The sequence below is a fragment of the Mesoplodon bidens genome (assembly GCF_964165515.1).
Source record: "Mesoplodon bidens genome assembly, chromosome: X".
In the NCBI taxonomy this organism is placed as follows: domain Eukaryota; kingdom Metazoa; phylum Chordata; class Mammalia; order Artiodactyla; family Ziphiidae; genus Mesoplodon; species Mesoplodon bidens.
Window position 1 is genome coordinate 52,615,300 of NC_138163.1, and position 24,639 is coordinate 52,639,938.

At 38.9% G+C, this 24,639-nt stretch overlaps 1 protein-coding gene and 1 pseudogene across 2 annotated transcripts in view; one reads left to right on the forward strand and one right to left on the reverse strand.

The window, feature by feature from the left end:
• LOC308608823 (nuclear RNA export factor 3-like) overlaps positions 1–13,593 on the reverse strand; it is a gene marked incomplete at both ends in the record, with an annotated part of 32,916 nt that extends 19,323 nt beyond the window's left edge. The window contains 3 exons of the mRNA XM_081222155.1: positions 10,238–10,386; positions 12,307–12,520; positions 13,557–13,593. Of these exons, the coding sequence (XP_081078281.1) occupies positions 10,238–10,386; positions 12,307–12,520; positions 13,557–13,593 (400 nt within the window). The remainder of the gene's footprint in view (positions 1–10,237; positions 10,387–12,306; positions 12,521–13,556) is intronic.
• Positions 12,435–14,740, forward strand: LOC308608903 (small ribosomal subunit protein uS2-like; annotated as a pseudogene). The gene is made up of 3 exons (XR_014017881.1): positions 12,435–12,602; positions 13,065–13,225; positions 13,571–14,740. The product of XR_014017881.1 is annotated as a small ribosomal subunit protein uS2-like (transcript).
• The last annotated feature ends 9,899 nt before the right edge of the window (positions 14,741–24,639 follow it).

The following is a 24,639-nucleotide window of genomic DNA, read 5'->3' on the forward strand; positions in this document are numbered from 1 at the left end:
CCTTCAAGACCAAGACATGGGGGAGAGGGCTGTTTGAGTACCCTATCAGCATGGCATTGACACTAGGACAACCAAAACGATATAAGTGACCCAAGAAAAGCTTTTAACTCTGTCACAAACTTAATTAGAGAAATTGAAGGAAAGTTAGAAAAACCCCATGTCTCCCAAACAGAAATGTCACATATAAAGGAATGCGAATTATTGGGAAAGTGTTTGGAACATATTTTATAGCCAAATGTTTAATATTATATTATATAAATAAATCTGATTAGTAAAAGAGCATCATTCAAAGTCTATTAAAAAATTTAAATAAGAACTATGAATCACAAACATATAAAGATTAAACAAAAACAATTATATATGCATGTATGTATGTGTACATATATTTACGTATGCATATACACATAAGCATACACATATAACATATGTATACATAGTATGTATGCATATTGTGAGCAAATTTTGGAAGAGTAAGTATGTTCATGTAAACTTACTTATATAGTACTGTACACAGAGAAATACATCCTGGAAATATAAACTAAATTACCGAAAATATACATCTTGCTATGTAAAAAGATGAAAAAAATAGAAAAATATTTTCTCTAGCATATACACTTTCCTGCATTTCATTAGTTTTGGAAAGATATTAATTTGAAATCAGAAGAATAAATGATGCAAACTTTTATAACATTATAGTATATACCTAGCTGGGAATTTTATCGCAAAATAATTATGTATGTGACTTAACTGTGTTTATATATAAATCTATATATTTTTTCACATTACCCTTGTCTCTCAATTATACATATAAATGTTTCCGGTCACTATTGGGAGGAAGGGGCTGAAGAAAATTCTTGCCACTAGACTTAATGTGCCTGGGGTCTAACTCATCCTTAATGCTTCATTCGCCACAAAATCTTCCAGATATTTCCGTCCGATGGGCACCTTTCTCCCTTCTTCCTGCCAAGGCTTCCTGTTATGTGACATCCAAGCTGCCATTCCAGATATGCTCACCAGGTGGCACAGACCTCCAATTTCTGAGTTTTCTCCAGTGAAAAATGTTATTTGGGAAAGGGAAAGAAAAATCTATTAAAAGTTACCTTGCATTGCGAGTGGTGGAAGAACATGTAAAATAAAATCATGCTCAAATTGCTTTACCTAACGATTTTCTTCTTCTCTATGGTTTCACAGATAGAAATCAGAGTAATAATATAGGACTCCTCTTAGAGGGCTGGTGGTGAGTAAAGGCCTGAGGTGGGAGCAAGGAGGGCAGAAGGGGTTCAGGTACTTTCTACAACTGTCCTGTTAGGTTTCACAAAGTTTTTCCCAGCGTGACAAACTTCTGGGTAAGGGATTGCCACTCTGGATTTTCCAAATGGATAAACCAGGTTACAGGGTATTTCCTTCCTGTTATATCTGGCTAGTCTCCACCCTCTCCTCTTCTGCTGGCTAAAGCCTCCTTAGGCTCAGGTCTCAGCTTAAACTTCACTTCACGTGAGAAGTCTCAGACATACCCTACTGGTGTGATTACCACTAGGCATCTAGTAACTCCACCACCTTTACCATCTCCAGACATATGTTTCATGCGAAAGGGGACCAAAGAATGTGAGCTCACAATGTTTCATAGGCTGTAGCATCACACAGTGGATTTAAGACGCTGAAATTTTCAAATATCTTGTCTGAAGAGTTGCCTCAGATTCTCTCTGCCACTTTTGAGAGGGATGCTGGGGACACAGGTCAGTTCAGCAACGGAAATGCAGAGTTCTTCCACAGACAGCAATCGGAGCGTGTAGTTCAGAGAAGTTGAGGAGGCTGTGGATTGATGCTCCTTCCTCTACAAGAGCCCATGAGTACTACAACGAGAGACTGTGATTTTTAGCAGGCATAGTTTTGCATAGCAAAGACCAAATGAACCTTCCAGAGGTAAAATTCCAGGCTTGAAAGTTTTTGAATAATTTGCTGCATGGAATACTCTTAAATATATTTCAAAACATTTAAATGAATTTGGCAAATAGTAAAAGAAAAATTAAGGAAGGAAGTAAAACGTTCCATTAACCCCTGATGAGTTATCATCATTTTTATATTCTCATTAATTATGTGCATAATAGGACACTGGTTTATCTTTTCATCTACACATAACACTTAATCCTTTTGACATAACTACAAACTCCATATTGTGATTCATTCTTTACTGATAAGGAAACCGAGCCTCAGATTTCAGGCCTGGCTGAGACTAAGGCACTTTTGTGACCTTCACTGCCTTGTGAATTCAATAAATCCTGACAAGGACCCTATGAGGGGGAGAATCCTCATTCCCGGGATGGGGAACCTGAGGTTTGGGACCTTCATGTCCCACACTGCCCCATGTCATGCTCCTACTCATTGGCTGATTCCAGACTGGAACCCATGTCTTCTGAACCCGGCCTTTACTCTTCCTACTGAGTCACCAGGCCTTTCTTTATTTATTGGATATAATTTTATGGACTTTGTTTACAACCATAACAGGAATTCACACTCAGTTTACACAATGTAGAAAATACATTCAAGGATGGAGGGAAATTGCAAATAACAGCAACACTACCAAACACTGACATACATAGTTAACTTTATGGTTTTCCTTGCTGACAACTGAAAACAATATAAAAGCTAGTTTCAGTTTACTGTGACGATTTGAGACAAGTTTTGTTTTTATTTCCACTGCTTTAAAACCATATCACCCATGTCACTCTCTCACTTTGTCCCAGCTTACCCTTCCCCCTCCCCGTATCCTCAAGTCCATTCTCTAGTAGGTCTGCCTCTTTATTCCCATCTTGCCCCTAGGTTCCTCATGACCTTTTTTTTTTTTAGATTCCATATATATGTGCTAGCATACAGTATTTGTTTTTCTCTTTCTGACTTACTTCACTCTGTTTGACAGACTCTAGGTCCATCCACCTCACTACAAATAACTCAGTTTCGTTTCTTTTTATGGCTAATATTCCATTGTATATATGTGCCACATCTTCTTTATCCATTCATCCGATGATGGACACTTAGGTTGTTTCCATCTCTGGGCTATTGTGAATAGAGCTGCAATGAACATTTTGGTACATGTCTCTTTTTGAATTATGGTTTTCTCAGGGTATATGCCCAGTAGTGGGATTGCTGGGTCGTATGGTAGTTCTAGTTTTAGTTTTTTAAGGAACCTCCATACTGTTCTCCATAGTGGCTGTATCAATTTACATTCCCACCAACAGGGCAAGAGGGTTCCCTTTCCTCCACACCCTCTCCAGCATTTACTGTGTAGATTTTTTGATGATGGCCATTCTGACCGGTGTGAGATGATATCTTGTTGTAGTTTTGATTTACATTTCTCTAATGATTAATGATGTTGAACATTCTTTCATGTGTTTGTTGGCAGTCTGTATATCTTCTTTGGAGAAGTGTCTATTTAGGTCATCTGCCCATTTTTGGATTGGGTTGTTTGTTTTTTTGATATTGAGCTGCATAGCTAGTGGGAAGCAGCCGCATAGCACAGGGAGATCAGCTCGGTGCTTTCTGACCACCTAGAGGGGTGGAAGAGGGAGGGTAGGAGGGAGGGGGATGCACGAGGGAAGAGATATGGGGATATATGTATATGTATAACTGATTTACTTTGTTATAAAGCAGAAACTAACACACCATTGTGAAGTAATTATACTCCAATAAAGATGTTTAAAAAAGTATATATAATTGAGCTTCCATCAATACCCTGTTGAGAAATAGTTGCCTTTTGAAAGGGCTCAACATTTTAAGCTAATGGGATAATCTTTAATGGAGTAAATTTGAGGCCTAGAATAGGTAAGTGGCAGGAAATTTAGGAGAGATTATTTGATATTATAGCATTTAGGTACACAGTGGTGTGTTTAGCTTAACAATATGTTCTCTGAAAAAATATGTGCATGCACATACACACACACACACTCATATATGTATTATAAATTCACTGATAAAAAGATATGCAGCATTCTACTTACAAATAATGCAATATAAAATCTTCTTTATTATAAATTCGTATAGCCAATTGATTCTCACAAAAGGCTTTCATTGATTTTGGTGCAATATTTGTATCCATAAACAGACAGTGATGATCAAGTATAATTCCTACATGAATGCTGATTGGTATTTTTGTTTATGTTAATTAGTTTTATAAAAGTGAAACAATAAAGATGTATGTTGCAAACTACTATGTTCACTAGTTTTTCAATGACTAGTGATTTCTTTGCTGAACTGTATAATAGTTTCAGATCACGGGAGACTATTCCTCCAATTTATAATAATTTTAAATTGTTACAATTTGTAGCAAATTATACCTATAGACCCCCCCCACACACACACACAAAAACCATATCACCCAGATATTTCTTTTAACAGAAAAGCTATATATCATTTCTCAATGGAAATGAATTAACAGCTGTAAGAATATCATTGGCAAAACCAAGTAGAAATACATGTTTCTCAAAAATAATTTATATTCTCAAAATTAGAGAGTTTCCTTTTAAATCATTACAATTAAAATCTGCATTACAACGTGTTTGCTAATAGGTAACAAACTATAGTAATTGAGGTCAGAATTAAGATGCTTTCATTCATACTCATGGATACTTTGAGCAAAACCCTTGAATTTGATTAATTTGGTGGTGCATCAAAACCCAGTTTGACAAAAAGATAACCTACTGAGTGGGAGAAAAATATTTGCAAATGATATGACCAATAAAGGGTTAATATCCAAAACATAAACAGCTCATACAACTCAATAGCAAAAAACCAAACAAACTGATTACAAAATGGGCAGAAGACCTGAATAGACTTGTTTCCAGAGAAGACATACAGATAGCCAACAGGTCATGGAAAGATGCTCAACGTTGCTAATCATCAGAGAAATGAACATCAAAACCACAATGAGATATCACCTCACACTTGTCAGAATGGCTATCATCAAAAAATTCTACAAATAACAAATGGCAAGGATGTAAAGAAAAGGGAACACTTGTACACTGTTTTTGGGAATGTAAATTAGTGCAGACACTATGGAAAGCAGTATGGAGGCTCCTCAAATAACTAAAAATAGAACTCCCATATGATCTAGCAATTCCACTCCTGGGTCTATCTCCAAAGAAAACAAAAACACTTATTGGAAAAGATACGTGCACCCCAATGTTCATAGCAGCCTTATTTATAATAGTCAAGATATGGAAGCAACCTAAGTGTCCATCAACAGCTGAATGGTTATTGAAGATGTGGTATATATATAATGGAATGTCATTCAGCCATAAAAAATAATAAAATTTTGCCATTTGCAACAACATAGATGGACTCGGAACATATTATGCTTATCATCGTAAATTAGACAAAGACAAATACTGTATGATATCACTTATGTGTGGAATCTAAAATATAAAATGAACTAGTGAATTTAACAAAAAAGAAACAGACTCACATATACAGAGAACAAACTAGTGGTTACCAGTGGGTAACCATTACCTTATAGCACAGTGGTGCCCAATTTTGCTCACTAAGTGGGCAGAGGGAAGGGAGGAGGGGCAAGATAGGGGTAGGGAGTTAAGAGGTACAAAATACTATGTATACAATAAAAAAGCTACGAGGGTATATTGTACAGCACAGGGAAACATAGCCATTATTTTATAATAACTTTAAATGGAGTATAATCTATAAAAATGTTGAATCACTATGCTGTACACCTGAAACTGATATAAATCAACTATATTATTATGCTTGCAAAAATACTAGTGGCCTTTAAACATATCACAGTATCAAAATTAGGTAACATTTGTTTTGGCCCAGGCAACATTTATTCATAAAACTATTATGTGACATTTTCATCCCTATTGTATCGATGAAATAGACAAGAAACTAAGAGGTTAAGTACTTTGCGTAAGCTCACAAACTTAAAAAGGGACCCATCAAGGATTTTGAATCCAAATAACAAGGATCCACAGCCCATGAATATATAAGCTGATAGAACTTGAAACATGGAAGCACACAGATATTATCAAGTTTCAGCCAGAGAAACCCACACTGACACACACTTACGTGTACAGATCCATTGTCAAAAATTGTAATCAGATTCTTTTCTGTATAAATCAGTATTCTTTGAATACATTTCCAAAACAATAAAACCATAACTACTTTATCTGTGAAAGTATTTTGTGTTTTCAAATTTTTATCAATAATTTTTTCTGTTTATAGAATTTCAAGCGATATAGAACTGTACATGTATAAAATTAAATTACCCTGAATCTCCCTCCTGCCTGACTCCTGTCTCCTGATCCAAAGGTGTCTATTATCAACAGGCGGGTGCATGTTCTCCAGATGTGTTTCTCTATAGGTGAATTATTATCGTAATCACAGATACACAAAAATATTTATTCATACATATATTTTTTCAATATTGGAATCACCTTATTCATATTTTGCAACTTGGTTTATTGCATCAAAAATAGTATCTCTTTATGTTTTCATTTTTATTTCATTAGCTGTGTTTTTAAATGTTTCTAAGACATGTATATTGCTCTTTGCATTAATTCTGTTTAATTTATATTAGTTATCTATTGGTGAAAAATAAATTACTCAAAAATTTAGATGTTTAAAATAACAAATATATAATACTACACCATTTCTTTGGATCAAGAATCAGGGAGAAGCTAAAGTGGAAGGCTCTGGCTCAGGGTCTCTCACAAGGCTGCAATCAAGGCAAAGGTAGCTGGTTACTGGCAGGTCTCAGGGCCTCACTACTTCTGGCCAGAGACCTGGGTTCCTTGTTACTTGGGTAGCTCACAACATGGCAGCTGGCTTCTCTCAGAATGAGCATGAGACCAACAAGGAAGACACAGCCTCTTTGTAACCTTGTCTCAAAATTGAACCCCATCTCTTCTCATATATTCTAGCCATTAAAGGAAGTCACTAACTCCAGCCCACACACAATAGGCCAAATTATATAAGGAAGTGAATGCCAGGAGGCGAAGATTATTAGAGACTGTTTTAGGGGCTGCCTATCACAACATCATTAGATTATCTGTTTATATTTGTTCCTGGGAATGCTTCAGTATCATGAGAATTCACTTCATATAATTTTCAAGTATTTACTCCAGCCTTGTCAAGCAAGTTTTAATGATTATTTTGTAATACAGTCTTTTAAATTTTAATATTATAATTTAAAAGTAATATGGCTCATTATATTTAAAAAATTGATAGCCTAGGCAGCATGAAATATGAGCACTGAAAGAAATTAGGATTAGGACATGTCCTGGTGACTTCAATACACAATAGGAGAAGCTTTAGTGAAGTCCAGGTTACACTACTAAGCAGGCATTAACAAAGCAGTTTCCCCCTTTTATCTAACTTCTCCAAACTTCCTATACTCTGATGTAAACAGTGGATTTAATAATAGTTTACTCAAATAAATGTAAAGATTAAAGGATATACAATTTAGAGTTCCACTTGCATAAAATAGTTTTGTCAACATTAATATCCTACTCTTCAGACCACCTATGCTAGAGGAAGCACCTGTTCTGACTGAGACCTTGTCTACCACCTTAAAACCAGTCAATTCACTTGGTCCCCATTCACAGGTGTCTTGGCCCCAGGGACAGGATTTCATTTCTGTCATCATCATCATCATCCCCAAGAGGGGTGTTTGAGTGAGTGCCCATAGGGGAGTGTAAATGACCAGTCCTTAAGCCCTGTCACCTACATAAGAGATCCCTGGGTATACACAATGTATCTCAACTTACTTTCATTATTACTCCCTCAAGGAGGCTCTTTAGACAGTTTTTCTTTGCCAACACTTTACTGCATAGAATGTGAAATTTTAATACCATAGATATAGTTTATATCTGTTTATGTACTGTGGACCTTTGGAGGGCCAAAAACCATTGTAATGTCTACTTCCTTCCCCTATTCTCAAGAACCAATTTTCAGATTCTTGGTGGGAGGCCATATTGGCTTCACTGAGGATGAATGGAAAATTGTGATGGAGACAAAACCTGGAATGCAATCCCTGCCCATTATGTGGTGTGTCATTCAGGAATGCTTGCTTAGCCTCTGTTAGCCTGCCATTTTTCATCTGTAAAAGGGCACCCATGATGCTTTCCTTACAGGACTATAGGGAGGAGTAAATGGGGAACCCTCCACAGAGTATATGGCACATTGTAGGACTTCAAGAAATGTGAGACATGGCCCACTTTTCTCCTCCCTCCTAGAAAGTGATGACTGTTATCTAAGCCTCCCCCTGTTTAGCCTTCAGGTAGCTGTAGCCATTACCTTTGCCTTGACTGCAGCCTTATGAGAGACCCTGAGACATATCTGCCATAGAAATCACCTGGAAACATGGCAGTCAGAAATAACACATATTCACACTTCCGTAATAAAGGAGGTTTGGGGCCATTTCTGTGTTGCAGGATGGCTTTGCTGAGGAATCCAGGGTGAGGTAAGAAGATCATCAAACCATTCTCTTTAATTCCCCATTATTTTATGTCCCTTTATTTTACCCTTTAGATTGATATTGGATAAACAGTTTCCCATTGAGCCCTTAGATGAAGAGAGTGCAGATAAAGGGGAGGCATGAATCACAAACCCTTGACTTTGACATCAGACCCATTACCCTCTACAGGACCATGCACTAGGATTTCATCTGCACCATCAGCTTCTTCAAGGAGAGGGGATGGGGAGCGAGTATTATCTCAGTGGGCACAGTTTAGAAACATGTAAAACTACAAGTTTTAAGTTCTAGAAGGTCATCATCTGTCAAGGAGACTGTTGGCTGCCCTTTGGGGAGGGTAGGAGGTAGATCCCATTCCTGTTCCTTAAAAGATGCCTCTGGAAGATTGATCTTCCATTAGTGAATGAATCTGTCATCTGTCAATGGGAATAATGATGCCATCCTCCCAGAGTTGTTGTGAGAATAATGTAAGGTATATAATTGTGTGCATGTTTCAGCTATAAATATATAAGTACTATCATAGAGCTAGTTCCCTTTAGCAACCTTTTTAAAATCTGAAAATAGTGGGGGGTTTTTAGATTTCTCTAGTAAGGTGACTGTGGGGTTGCTTTGATATGATTCCATGCTGCCCTGACCATTCTTTCACATATTTCCTGGGACACAGGTGCCCAAGAAGTTCTGTAGCCAGTGTCCAAGAGTGCAGCAGCTGATGGGGACCTCACTGTTTCTTCTCTCATAGATATTGCCAATGTCTTTGCAAAGAAGTTGTACCAATCTGTCCTTCACCAGCAGTGAATGGAGTTATTGTAGCCCCACATTTTCCACTTAAAGAGGATGCAGCATAAACATAAAGTCACTGATCAGATTTTCTTTTCAAATTCTGGAATTATTTCAGGATATATTCTGAGGCACAAATGTGAAATATGCCATTTATAGGAAAATATAACAAAGAAAGATTAAAATGATCTAACGTTCTAGTACCAGGATATCAGATTAGCAAATAACAAAAATGTAAAACCCATCATGAACTCAGATCTGCAAAAACAGGTGCTCTTGTCTTGTGGTTGTTTGTGTTAAATACTAATAAGATTATAAAGGTCAACTAAACAGTAAAGATTAAAAATATTCAATGTCCATACTCTTTGACAAAGAAGTCCCACTTGTGGGATCTTGTCTTCCTGAGGCAGCCGGGTGAGACCCCTGCCATCATGACCCATCTGTCCACACTGTTCAGGGTTGAACCATCAACACAGATGACTCAGTGTCTTCAGACCCCCTGACTCCTTGATTCAAAAGAGAAACTCTCTCTTACTGCTGGTTGCCCAGACTTGATGAACCATCCACAGAACCACCACAAGCATTGATATGGAGCAGTGCTAGGGACGTCCCTGCTCCTGGAGGGACATGTAGATCTCTGACCTCATCCCAGTGTGGGAGAAATCTCCCTTCTTCTCCCTCTCCAGGCTCTCAGAAGCCTTCCACTCTAGCAGGTAGAAACAGCCCAATCCTTACTGTAAGTTTAAGGTTTTACAAAAGATGGAAGAAACACAGGTGTCAGACAGCTCCTGCTCCAAACCCTGTCACAAACTTCCCTGGAGGCAAGGGGAAGGGGCATCAAGACTGGCTCCCTGCTGCAGGGAAGGTAAACACAGGAAGAACAGAGATGACCACCCCAGCAGTATGTGTCCTGATACATTTTGTACAGATCTGTCACCAGCAACTAAAGGTGCCCAGGCTGCTGGTTATATCCATAGTTACGGCAGTGGGCTTGGGGAGAAGCCTCTTTGCCACCTGTTTCTGGTAGGAGCCCATGCTTTTTCGTCACATACATCGTGAAGACAAGACAGCCATACCTCACCACTAGCACCTTGGTTCTCCTCCACAAAGCTTTCTTTGTGTTGGGTTGCCTGATGAAATCAGGACACCCAATTAAATTTGAATTCCAGAGAACTAAGGGATAATTTTTAGCATAAGTATGTCAAATGCAATGTGATTTTGTTTATCTGAAATTGAAATTTAACTTGGTGTCTTTTATTTTTATTTGCTAAATCTGGACACGCTGGGGTAGGAGACTGTGAATCTAAGTTTAACAGCCCCAGTTGAGCCCCCCAATCAGCACCAATCATCCATGTGAGTATACCTTCTTGGATGTCCTAGCTGAATTAAGCCTCCAGATGACTGTGACCTAAAGTGACAGAGACCATGTGGAGCAGAAAAACACTCAACTGAGCTGAGTCAACATACTGAATCCTGAGAGATAATAAATGACTATTATTTGGGGGACTTTATTAAGTAGAAATGGATATCCAAAACATGCATTTGGAGTGTACTTTTTTTCTGTGGTCTGTAATCATTGGAAAGGATAGGGATTCACTGATTCCTGAAGCCTTGGTAGGACTTCATTATAGCTTCGGCTATAGATTGCATATAGCTTTATATGTGAGTATCGATTTCTGAACATTTCTATTCCTTCTTGAAGGGATTTCCACAGGAAATTTTCATGACATATGATTTTCACCCTACTTTTGGAATTTAGAACCTAATTCCAATCCCCCTCCACAAGGGGAGTCTCCAATGCAATCTCCTGTGTTAAGGAACTGAGAGGTTGTTGCTACAATTGGCTCCATGAACCACATGGAACACCATACCCTGAGAACGTTGCTTGGTGAGTAATAGAACAAGGGGTGTTTACTCACTTTGAAAAGTGATTCTCAGATTGTTTCCTGAAACATTCTCCTGCTACAGGGATAACCTTTGGCAAGGAAGTTACTTTCCTTGAGCACATATAGACAGAGCTTCTTCACCAGCAGTAAATAACTCTGCATTGTAGTCTTTGGCCTTTATGACTGTCTCATGAAGCACTTTTAGTTGGTCAAGTCAGTATGATTCTGGAGTTCATTAAAAAAGAAGCCCAATTGCCTGCAAATCTAAGTCATTTTCTCCAGTATCACCTTTATAAGTAATAGAATTGATGTTTTGTTCTTTTTATTCTTTTGTCATAGTTCTTGAGTTAGAGCCCAGATGTGGATAAAGGGTGTGTTTGGGGGACCCCTTAAAGACACAAGCATTTTGTAATGGATCATGGGAAAAGTTGGGGAGCCAGCAGGACTCAGAAAAGGGGAGAAGAGCTGTGGATCTATTGTTAGACCCACCCCTGAGAGCAGAGTAAACATGTGTTCTATAAAGGCAGCTTGCTTCAAGAATTTTGAAGGGAAAGGGTCTGGGCTGTGTGTTCCTCCTTCCAAAGTCACTCATCAGATAAGTGATTCCCACAATAGAGAAGTGAATTACAGAGAGGCTAGAAGTATTTTGGTCATGGATGTCCCTCCTCATGGAAGAAAATATCACGAATGGAGAATAAGAATTTCCCCAACAGAAGCCAATTGTATGGGGAATTGACTAGGTTTCTTTCTGCCTATTAAATGATTATATTTTTCTAGGCCTGCCTCCCTGAAGCACCTCTGAATGTTTCTTTAAATTACTTAATAAATATATAAATAAATAAATGACTTTTTTCCGACTTCCTAGATCATTCAATCCCACGATTATAGACATTCTGTTACTGTTCTACCACAGATGACGAACTTCTGTTAGCCCTCTGAGGGCTAGCTCATCTCCAAGAATCCTAGGATACTTCCCTGGGTCTCTGTATACTGAGAATAACTCCGCTCTTGTCTCTTTAAAGCAAACATATTCCTGACAACAGGGACTATTTTTTCCATCAGCCTGGGCAGAGTTCGCCAATTTTCCGGATCCCAGTCTAGTGCCTCTAATTAGTATGCTTTCTCTGGTGGTAGCCAGAGCTAATTAAGGTCCTCTGCTTTCACCGAAATCCAGGGAGTGGAGGAGTGTGCAAGAGGCATTTCCGGTGTGGGGGATTAGTCTGCGCCTCGCGGTTGCCATGGAAACCTGACGTCAATAAGGCGACCGTGACGACTTTTCTGCATGACTGACGTGACCTGACAAGTAGCACAGGTCCCGCCTTCAGGTGTTTGGGACTCAGCTGAGGGTGTGCGTCCCGGCAGTGGCGGCTGGACCGCCCTAGGGTGTGGGGAGACAAAGGGATCCGCTTCCATGTCGCCTGTTTCCCGCTTTGGGGCTAGGTGCCCCCGCTGTCTCGTAGGTAAAGCCATTGGGGTCCCACCCGGCCCCAGTGGGTGCAGTGTCCTGCTCCAGGGGTGTCCTGGAGCCACTTTCCTTCTAAAGGCAGGGGCGCGGGAGGTGACACAGGTAACGACTCTAAGCCTCAGCTTTCCTCTCTGTAAAATGGGGATAAGAATGCTTTCCCCACAGGATCGTTGTGAACATTCAGTGATAACACATGAATAAGCCTATAGTCCTGTGGTTATTGTGGGATCATGAATGTTTGGCCACTTCTTATTTATTATCAACTTCGTTGTTGGGGGAGAGATGAGGAAAGGAAAAGAAAAAGGCCCTGGTGAGAAACCCATTGTAACATCTGGTAGTTTGGATCACTGCCCAGTTGTTTCACTGTCTATGTCACTAACCCAGTGCCTAGCATGGTGCAGGGCACACAGTTACCAGTAAAGGATGGTAATTGCTGGATCTGTCTCTCCCTGTGCAGCTTCTCATGCCGGTGGCCTTGGTCATATCAGATGTCTGAAGGGGGCAGGTTCTGAGCATGTGTCCTGATGGCTGCTGGAGCTTCTACTCCAGATTCAAGGTCAGCAGTCCTCAGGAAACCACAACACTTCACTTCCTGGTGGAATATGACACCTGGCTCTAGTGAGTTCATAGATCTGGACAAAAGCATGTTATGAAATAGCTCCTGTGAGATTCTAGCCTAAAAGTAGAGAAGCTACTTTGATCTCATCATGGGAAAGAGGTTTAGCAGGTGGAATGTCATTCCATCAGCAGCTACTTGCTTTGTAGTAGTCCTGAGGCCCATCTTAGAAATGCCTTATTTGTGCAAAAGCAATGAATTCTATAGCTTGAGGGAGCTGCTTGATGTTTAATATGCATATGCAATAAGTTTACATATATATTTTCTAACTGTGTAAATAATAGTCAGTGATTCTCACGTATGTCTCAGATGGGTATTGAAATATGCAATTGCCTTTTCCGTGCCAGCCAGACAGGGGTCCATACGGCATTGTTCTGTATTCCCACTGGAACTTAAAGGGAAACTTTCACAATGTCTGGAGCCCTTGAAGTTCTGCAAATGAAGGAGAAGGATGTCCTGAAATTCCTTGCAGCAGAAACCCACTTAGGTGACACCAACCTTGACTTCCAAATGGAACAATACATCTACAAAAGGAAAAGTGATGACATCTACATCATAAATCTGAAGGGAACCTGGGAGAAGCTTCTGTTGGAAGCTCGTGCCATTGTTGCCATTGAAAACCCAGCTGATGTCAGTTTCATATCCTCCAGGAATACTGGCCAGTGAGCTGGCCTGAAGTTTGCTCCTGCTGCTGGAGCCACTCCTATTCCTGGCTGCTTCACTTCTGGAAACTTCACTAACCAGATCCAGGCAGCGTTCTGGGAGCCAAGACTTCTAGTGGTTACTGATCCCAGGGCTGACCACCAGCCTCTCACTGGGGCCTCTTACGCTAACCTGCCTACCATTGCTCTGTGTAACGCAGACTCTCCTCTGAGATATGTGGACATTGCCATCCCATGCAACAACAAGGGAGCTCACTCAGTGGGTCTGATATGGTGGATGCTTGCCCGGGAAGTTCTGCACATGTGTGGCACCATCTCCCATGAACACCCATGGGAGGTCATGCCTGATCTCTACTTCTACAGAGATCCTGAAGAGATTAAAAAGGAAGAGCAGGCGGCAGCTGAGAAGGCTGTGGCCAAGGAGGAATTTCAGGGTGAATGGACTGCTCCAGCTCCTGAGTTCACTGCTACTCAGCCTGAGGTGGTGGACTGGTCTGAAGGTGTGCAGGTGCCCTCTGTGCCTATTCAGCAGTTCCCCACTGAAGACTGGACTGCTCAGCCTGCCACTGAAGACTGGTCTGCAGCTCCCACTGCTCAGGCCATTGAGTGGGTAGGAACAACCACTGAGTGGTCTTAAACTGTTCTTCCATAAACTCAAAATGGAAATAGGTTGATGGAAAATAAACAGTTTCTTTAAAAAACAAAGAAAAAACAAAAGAAATATGCTACGTTGTTTTTCCTAGCAATCTGTGATTGTACCATGGAGTCTTCCCTACTCACCACATTTTTATCCATTGCATAACGAAATGTTTAAATGCCCAAAAGTTTCCAACTGTTAGTATAAAATGTCAGTTATGAGGATTTAGTATTTTGAAAAATAATAATTACTCTAGAGCTTCCCTATTATAATAATATTCAGCCATGTCCCCTAAAATAACCAGATATTCTAAAATATCTTTATGATTATTTTCCAAGAAATAATATTTTTAGTCTGTACTTCAGAAGGACATGTTCATCAACTTTCACTAAATATTTCAACATACCTCATTGCAAAAGATGATTTGTATTTTGGTAATATGTGGTGTAGACGAATTTGGTGAGACATGGTGTTGACCTATTAATATGATAAGAGCATATTGATGGGTATTGTTCTCCTGGTTATTCTAATTGCATCAAAGACTTAGAAAAATATATTTTAAATGCTTTATTGACCTATGATTGACATACAATACATTGCACACATTTGAAGTGTATGCTTTAATAAGGTTTTGTATATGTCTACATCATGAAGCCAACACTACAGTGGAGATAATGAACTTCCTCGTGCCCCTTTGTAATCTCCCACTCACCTGCCTCTGGCCTCCAACTTCCTCCCCCGGACCTTTCCTGTTCCCAGGCAACCACTGAACTTCTGTCACTATTAATTAATTTCATTGTTTGTGATTTTATGTAAATAGAATTGTATAGAATGTACTTTTTCCCTAGTTTCTTTCATTCAGCCTATTTCTAGATTTATCCATTTGTTGCCTGTATAGATAGTTTCTTTTTATTGCTGAGTAGTATTCTATTATACAGATATATCACAGTTTGTATTATCCATTAACCTGGTGAGGGATATGAGGTTGTTTCCAACATGAAGCTCTTTTAAATAAAACTGGTATGAACATTTGGGTTTAAGTCTTTACAGGGACACATGCTTTCTTTCTGTAGGGTAAATACTTAGGGGTTCAATGGCTGGAGCATAGGGTAGATGTAAGATTAATGTTGTAAGAAATTACCAAACTGGTTCTGAAGTAGTTATACCATTTTTCATTCCCATCAGCAGTGTATGAGGGTTTGATCCTCCACAATATCGTCAGTGCTTAGTATGGTCAGCATTTTTAATTTTGGCCATTCTCATAGGGGTGTAGTGATATCTCACTGTAATTTTAATTTACATTTCCATATTGACGAATAATGTTGATCACCTTTTCATGTACCAATTTGCCATTTATATAATTTCTTAGGTGAAGTGTTGGTTCAAATCAGTCACATGCCAGAGAGGTCATACACAAAACAGACCTGGAAAGTAGAAAGGATTTAGCAAACAGTTTGGTGAGTCACTGTAATAAGAGTAGGAAAAAAAAAAAAGAATCATGGCTTTTCCTTTGTAAAATGTAGTCAGTGTTGATAGATACTCCCCTGGTGGTCAGATCTAGAACTGTAGCTCTGAAAGTCTCAGGGCAGCGGGCAATGGAAGGGGAAGGGAGGGAGAAGAGGGTACGAAATAACCGGCCCACAGTCTTCAAAAATGTCGAGGTCATGAAAGTCAAGACAAAACGGAGGAACTTTTCTAGACTATGGAAAACTAAAGAGACACCACAGTACAAGATTCTGTCCTGGATCCTTTTGCTATGAAGGACATCGTTAAGACAACTGGCAAAACTTGAACAGGGTCTGAGGATTAGCTTGTGATAAATTTTATTAATGATAATTTCCTGATTTTGATGGTTGTCTTCTGGTTATACAGGAGAATGGTCTTGTCTGTAAGACATACACTCTAAAGTATTTGGGAGCTATGGGGCATCGTGTTGGCAACTTGCTCTCATATGGTCCAGGGAAGGGGGTGGGACAGGGGATTCTTTGTTTTTTTTTTTTGTTTTTTTTTTAATTAATTAATTAATTAATTTATTCATTTATTTATGGCTGTGTTGGGTCTTCGTTTCTGTGTGAGGGCTTTCTCTAGTTGTGGCAAGTGGGGGCCACTCCTCATCGCGGTGCGCGGGCCTCTCACTATTGCGGCCTCTCATTGCGGAGCACAGGCTCCAGGCGCGCAGGCTCAGTATTTGTGGCTCACGGGGCTAGTTGCTCCACGGCATGTGGGATCTTCCCAGACCAGGGCTCGAACCCGTGTCCCCTGCATTGGCAGGCAGACTCTCAACCACTGCGCCACCAGGGAAGCCCGATTCTTTGTTTTATATCAGCAAATTTTCTGTAAGTTTGTGATTTGTTTTTAACAACAACCAAAAACAAGGAGCATGTATTGTTTTCATCCGAAACATGGGCTCATTTATATAGATAAGGGCTGAAAGGAACTCCTTTGGGTTTTATAACAATGATGCTATTGGTGACCTTGTTGAGAGCAGCTTCAGCTGAATGGAGAGGCAATAGACAGGGGTGGGTTGAGGAATGACAGGGAGGTTAGAAAGTGGAGACAGTGAATACAGTTCCCCCTGCTTTGAGAAGTTTGTTGTTTATGAAAATGAGAGGAGAGAGGGGAGGATGTGGCTTAGGAATATTGATTTGTAGGGAAGGATTTTGGGTATATTTGTTTAGCTATTCATTGGAAGGAGAAACATAAGCCAGTTCGTATTAATGTTGAAAAGGAAAGGCCTTGTAAAGAAAATAGAGGGTTCAAGGTCTAAAAGTTGATGAAGATAAGAAATGCTCAGCCTTTAGTTTTTATGACTCTTCTGCATTGCCAGGACAGTGTACAAACACTGAATTCAGTATTTTCAGGTGGCTGGGTGTGGAGGATGTTCTCCTACAAAGAGGTCTTTCTATAAAGCTCTTCAAATAACGTATAATATATATAAATTATACATACACCAAATTACAGTAATGGATATTTCCAGGGTTGTGGCGAAATATAGATGTTATATACACTTCCGTGTTGTTTGAATTTACCTTACATCCAAGATTTACTACTTATGTAATTATAATAAAAATAACATTTTAAAACAGGAGGTTTGAATTTGGCCTTAAATTTATTTGCAAATTTTTTGTTGTACAGAGAGATTTACTTTTCTGAAAATATGTCCATAATTAATAGTGAAGGGGCTGGGGAGGAAGCAAATTAGAAACTATATATAGCATCATCCCAAATTTTACTCATCAGACAGGATCCGTCTGTCATGAGGCTCAGAGACTGCACAGGTAATAGCAGTGGAAGCACAGGGTCTTGTGCCACATTTCACATCTAGAAAAGTCCATCAAGTAGGTTTATGGGAACCCCTGGTCCTCCCTCCTCCCCACCTAATCTGTTTTCCTCAACTGTGAGGTTCAAGTTGCAATTTCAGTTCTCCTCACTAGCTGGTGAAGACCTCTACTTTCTAAATTTTCCCCAAGCATATAATAATTTTTAGCAAGGAAAGAAAACCAAAGCAATAAAGATTTTTGTTTGTTTAAATAGGCTTTATTTTGTACAGCAGTTTTAGGTTCAAGGAAAAATTGAGCAGAAAGTACAGAGAGTTCCCATGTACCCCTTGCTCCCACAAACCCACACAATTCCCCCCCACTGTCAATATCCCACCTCAGAGTGCTACATTTGTCACAATCAATAAATCTATATCTATACACACTTTATCACCCAAAGTCCATATTTCACGTTGTCAAAAGTATAAAGATTTTAAAAAATAATTTTTACAAAGCAGGTTATAAAACTGGAAGTATGAAACAAGCCTCTATCTCATATACAATTAGGAAAAGGTCGTAAAGATGTATGATCACTGCCAGAGGCTGATCGTTCCAAAACTGACATTTCATTCATCCTTTCACTACATATTTTTGAGCAACCTCTATGTGCCAGGCACTGGCAACCTGTATTCAAACTCCTATTTCACACCTCTCTCTCTCTGTTCAGCCCTAAACTTGTCCATACAACTGCCTAATTAGTGGCCCTGTCCTTTACAACTGCAAGATTCTAGCAGAGTTTTCACATCAAATAAGTTTACACGAACCCGACACTGAGCCCTAGAAGGTGACTGTCTGCGGGGGAGTCAGCGTGCTAGTGTAGAGTGAGAAAAATCAGGGTTAGAATCCCTGTAATGCCTCTTACCAAGCTATGTGGCCTTGAAAATTGTTACGAAATACTTGCACTATTCCTTAAGTGGTATAGTGTTTTATGAATATATGTATGTATGTATGTATGAGTTTCCAGCTGTTATGTGCCTAAGCATGAAATGTCTGAGTCTTAGGATATGAACAAGCTCTACTTGAAATTATAAATTTGTTCCCCCAAATGTTTGCACCTTTTTTAACTGCCACCAGCAGGGGGTGAAAATTCTCAATTTATACATCATACTCCTAACAAAAAAATAAAACCAAAAACAAACCAGAACTTTGGTATTTAGAGAATTGTAAAATAAGTCTTCTGCAACTGATGACTCTGAAATATTGCTTTCTGTTGTTTTCACCTCCATTTGCCTAATTACTGATACAATTAACCACCTTTTCTGATATTTATTGTTTTTATGCATTAAGAATATTAAACCTTCACTGGTTAATGGCCTCATTCTTTTGTCATGCCCTTCTTGAGAAAATATTGTGTGCCAGGTAATGCCAGTCAAAATCATCAGAGAAGGAGATGGGCTTTGAGCTAAATCGTACAGGAAGAGTAGGATTGTGAGAGGAAGTGGAATACATATATGGACATTCCTGGCTATGCACAGGGCATGGAAGAGGAAATGTACCCAATGTGCTTGGGGTACACATCCAGGAGACAGTCTGATATGGCTGAAGTGCAGACTACAAGGAGGGATGGGGCAGTTGAGGAACTCTGACTCACTTTGCAGCATCAAAAAACTACTAACTGGTCATCTTTAGCCCTTATGAAAACAGAGCAGAAAGGGACCTTAGCAGTTACCTAGTCCAGCAACTTCAGTTTGCAGAGAGAGTAATGAGACTCAGAAAGAGTAAAGTAGAACATGGTCACCATGCATGTATTAGGCACCTAATGGGATCAAGGTACGCAGGCTCCAATTCACATTTCATTCCAGACTTCTTACATGAGCTCTAATCCTGTGTATCTATCAGAAATCTTCAACTGGAGGAAGATAAATATTAGTACAAATCCCCTGGTAACCTGTACCACTCAGCACGGATTCCCCTACCTAAAAAAGCATAAACTCAAGCATTCCTCTTCCTTGCAAGGCTACCATCTAAAAGAGAAGTCCAAGTGTGAGAGTGGCGAGACTATGGTCACTAGAGTCAGACAACCCTTGGTGAGAAGATCTCCTCAGCCTTTTACTAATTGTGGGGCTTGGGAATGATATTTAACTGCTCTGACCCTCAGCCTTCCTCATTTTTAAACCACCAGTGTTGGGCACCTAGTGGGGCACTTCAGGAGATGCCAATTTGCTTCCCACTTTGACTCTTCCCTTCTTAGAAGATGTGTCCTGGACATGAACTGAAAAGCTTGACTACTAGAGGGAATACTTGAAAATGTAACAATAAAGGGATATGCATACAAATTCATTACCTGCCCACATGAGTTTCTGTGCCAATTTGTTATGTCAGAATTGGCTGCCTGATGGAGTCCTGGAGAAAGAATGTTATTATAGGGACTTCCCTGGTGGTGCAGTGGTTAAGAATCCGCCTGCCAATGCAGCGTATATGGGTTTGATCCCTGGTCCGGGAAGATCCCACATATCACGGAGCAACTAAGCCCATTTGCCACAGCTACTGAGCCTGCGCTCTAGAGCCCATGAGCCACAACTGCTGAGCCCGAGTGTCACAACTACTGAATCCCATGCGCCTAGAGCCTGTGCTCTGCAACAAGAGAAGCCACTGCAATGAGAAACCTGCGCACCGCAGTGAACAGTAGCCCCAGCTCGCCGCAACTAGAGAAAGCTGTGCGCAGAAACAAAGACCCAACATAGACAAAAAAAATAAAAATAAATAAATAAAATAAATTTTTAAAAAGGAATGTCATTATATCTTTTCCATTTAATTGAAGGATCTCCAGTCGAGTCTAGGATAGGAGAAGAAAATCTCCCCCCCCTATTTCATAAGCTCTCCAGTTGTCTTATTTTGACTTCTAGATTTAACATCAGAAAAGTTTGTGAACTTTGATCTTGAGGCACAGAAGCTGATAAGGAAGCACACAGCGTGTTACTGACTTGGCTAAGTAGAACACTGAAATGAGAGTCAGGGGTTCCCATCATAAAGGCACTCTGGAGAGGTCACTCCCACCAGCCGCAATGATTAAACAAGATAAAAATATTGAGTTCTCCTAGACACTCAGGAATATTACCACTCAGAATACCAGGACAAGGGACTTCCCTGGTGGTCCAGCGATTAAGACTCTGTGCTCCCAATGCAGGAGGCCCAGGTTTGGTCCCTAGTCAGGGAACTAGATCCCGCATGCCACAACTAAAACCTGGAGCAGCCAAATAAGTAAATATATTAAAAAAAAGAATACCAAGACAAAATCATCATCACCTTCTGGATACAAAATACTCATTTGATGTTTTGTGTATTAAGTCAATTTATGAATAATTTACAAGAGTGAAAGAAAAGGGATAACAGAGGACAACTAAATCAGAACATTTAACAAGAATTTAAACATATCAAACCCAAATTTTATTCCTCACTTTCCTGGCTTTGAAGATAGGTATACACAAAATAGCCATCATCCTGTGAATGTAACTTACTCATCAACTCTCATGCCTGAATCTGGAATATATACATCTTGTAGATACCGATTCTTCACTTCTATCTCACTTACATCCCCAATAAATTCTGTCTTATCATACTTCTGGTTCATCTTGTACTTAAATCATCAAAACAAAATTTTTCAAAACTTTGACAGCTCATAATTTCATTTAAGGGAAGACAGCCATTGTCCTGCTCCATAGTTGCAAAACATTTTCATTTTTAGATTGATGAACACCAATTAGAATGATGAATCCAATGACTTTTTTCCACTTATACATGCTCTATTTCCTTCTAATTACTTGATTTCAGCATTTGTCTACTTAGAAAATTACTGATTAAATGTTGGACATATATTAAATATACAATACCATAAAGATGACAGAAAGTTTCCCCATATCCTTTGAGCAAAACACGGCATTTCTAGTTCTTGTCACAACATATTGTATGACGAGTGTCAAACTGATTGAGAACACCATTTATCATTTTGGTCCTTAGAAGTACATTATTCACTGGTTGATTTTTGAGTTTGAGAAAGTTCATCTAAGACACTGTCGTTTGAAGACTCACAGTTTGATATTGCTGTCACTGTACTTTCATCTTCTGATCTGTCTAATAACCATAAAATGAATTCCTCTCTCAGTTTCCGTCTGTATGGGAAGAAAATGGAAAAAAAATCTCACCTGTGTTCAGTGAAAGCTGGATTAAATAAATGCAAAAATGGAGTCTTTTGACTTCTTTTATACCTTCTTGAGAGATAGTGTAATACTTTGGACAATGCAGTAAAAAACTAAATGGTGATGTGATATGACTTGTTTCAGCATTGTGTCATTCTTAATGTAAGCTAGTCCATCATTCTTGCATTATCTCAATTTTTTTAGTCTTTTTAGTATACCTGGGAATAATTAGCTAATAATAAAATAATTCTTAGGATGATGAATAGCAAAATGTCTCAAGATATAGAAAAAATAAGATCAATAAGATCCCACATGTTAATTTTACAAAAGGGCCCAATTGTCCCACGTGATTGTGCAAGGTAGAATGCACACACCATCTCTATTATTATTATCTCTATTTAAAAATAAGAGATAATATTCTCCTCATTCTTAGGAAGATTTCTAAGAAAGGATAGAAAACATAAAATAGCAATCCTTTAAAATACTTAGAAATGCTCAAAGAAAAGCTCAAAAACAAAAATTGGGTGCAGTGGACCCTGATAGTTTACCAAGAGTTAAATGAAATCCCATCTGAAAAAGCAATCTGAGGTTCTAGATGAACACCGTGCTTCCCAGTAATTACACCAGCAGTCAAACTGAAGATATCATAGAGCTCTGCATAATAGGTAACAGACTAATGGTATAGAAGCAATTTCCCCTAGGAAAATACCATTTTTAAAATTGAAGTATAGTTGATTTACAATATTGTGTTAGTTTCAGGTGTACAGCAAAGTGATTCCATTATATATGTACATATATATATATATTCTTTTTCAGATTCTTTTCCATTATAGTTTATTACAAGATATTGAATATAGTTCCCTGTGCTATACAGTACATCCTTGTTGTTTACCTATTTTATATATGGTAGTTTGCATCTGTTAATCCTATACTCCCAATTTATCCCTTCCCCCGCTTTCCCCTTTGGTATCCATAAGTTTGTCTTCTATGTCTGTGAGTCTGTTTCTGTTTTGTAAATAAGTTCATTTGTACTATTTTTTAGATTCCACATGTAAGTGATATCAGACAATATATGTCTTTCTCTGTCTGACTTACTTCACTTAGTATGATAATCTCTAGGTCCATCCATGTTGCTGCAAATGGCATTATTTCATTCATTTTATGGCTGAGTAATATTCCATTATATATATATATACACATATATATACATATATATGTGTGTATATATATATATATCACATCTTCTTTATCCATTCATCTGTTGATGGACATTTAGGTTGCTTCCATGTCTTGACTGTTGTAAATAGTGCTGCTATGAACATTCGGGTGCACGTATCTTTTTGAATTAGAGTTTTCGTCTTTTCTGGATATATCTCCAAGAGTGGAATTGCTGGATCATATGATAACTCTATTTTTCATTTTTTAAGGAACCTCCATAGTGGCTGCACCAATTTACATTCCTACCAACAGTGTAGGAGGGTTCCCTTTTCTCCACAGCCTCTCCAGCATTTATTATTTGTAGACTTTTTGATTATGGCCATTCTAACCAGTGTGAGGTGATACCTCGTTGTAGTTTTGATTTGCATTTCTCTAATGATTAGCAATATTGAGCATCTTTTCATGTGCCTGTTGGCCATCTGCATGTCTTCTTTAGAGAAATGTCTAGGTCGTCTACCCATTTTTTGATTGGGCTGTTTGTTTTGATATTGAGTTGTATGAGCTGTTAGCATATCTAGGAAATTAATCCCTTGTTGGTTGCATCATTTGCAAATATTTTCTCCCAGTCTGTAGGTTGTCTTTTCATTTTGATTATGGTTTCCTTTGCTGTGCAAAAGTTTATGTTTGATTAGGTCCCATTTGTTTGTTTTTGCTTTTATTTCTTTTGCCTTGGGAGACTGACCTAAGAAAATATTGCTACGATTTATGTCTGAGAATGAGGAAAACAGCATTTTAAAAGGTATTTGTTGGTCTAAGCATGAAGTACAGGCCACTTTTATAAGAGTCATCTGGGCTTTTGTTAAAATCGCAACTTTTAAGACCTTACCCTAGAACTTTCCCTGGAGTTTGAGGCTCAGGAATCTGTATTTTGAACAATTTCTCTGGTAGATTCTGATGTTCACTATAGTTTGAGAACTGCTGGATAGCAAATGTCCAAGATTTCTTTAAATATTTTGCATACTGTGATCTCTGATTCCAATGTCAATTGGTTTTGCCATTCAACTTTAATTATGTTTCTGTTTTGGTGTATCTGGTAGATAACAATTGAGACATGCAGCACTTGTTTACTGAGTCCTTAAGACAAGAAAGGCCCTTCCCCTCATGGGGTTTACATTCTCTTTTGGATACACATAACATAAAAAAAAATAACTAATGTAATTTCAGTGGGTGAAGAATGCCATGAAGAAAATAAAAAAGAGAAATGGGATCAAAAACAACATTTATGGAGAAGGCAGTCAAGGATTTCCAGGGCCACCCAGTTTGACAACTTCAAAGACCATCACTTACTTTGACTACACCGTACATGATGATCCCTGGGGCTGTGCCTGCTTTGTTACTAGAGAAGGCCATGCTATGGATGTGACTTTTCAGCTGAGACTTGGATGATAAGAATGAGCTGACTGTGTGTGTGAAGAACCTTTGATATTAGCCTAAGGAACAGCACAC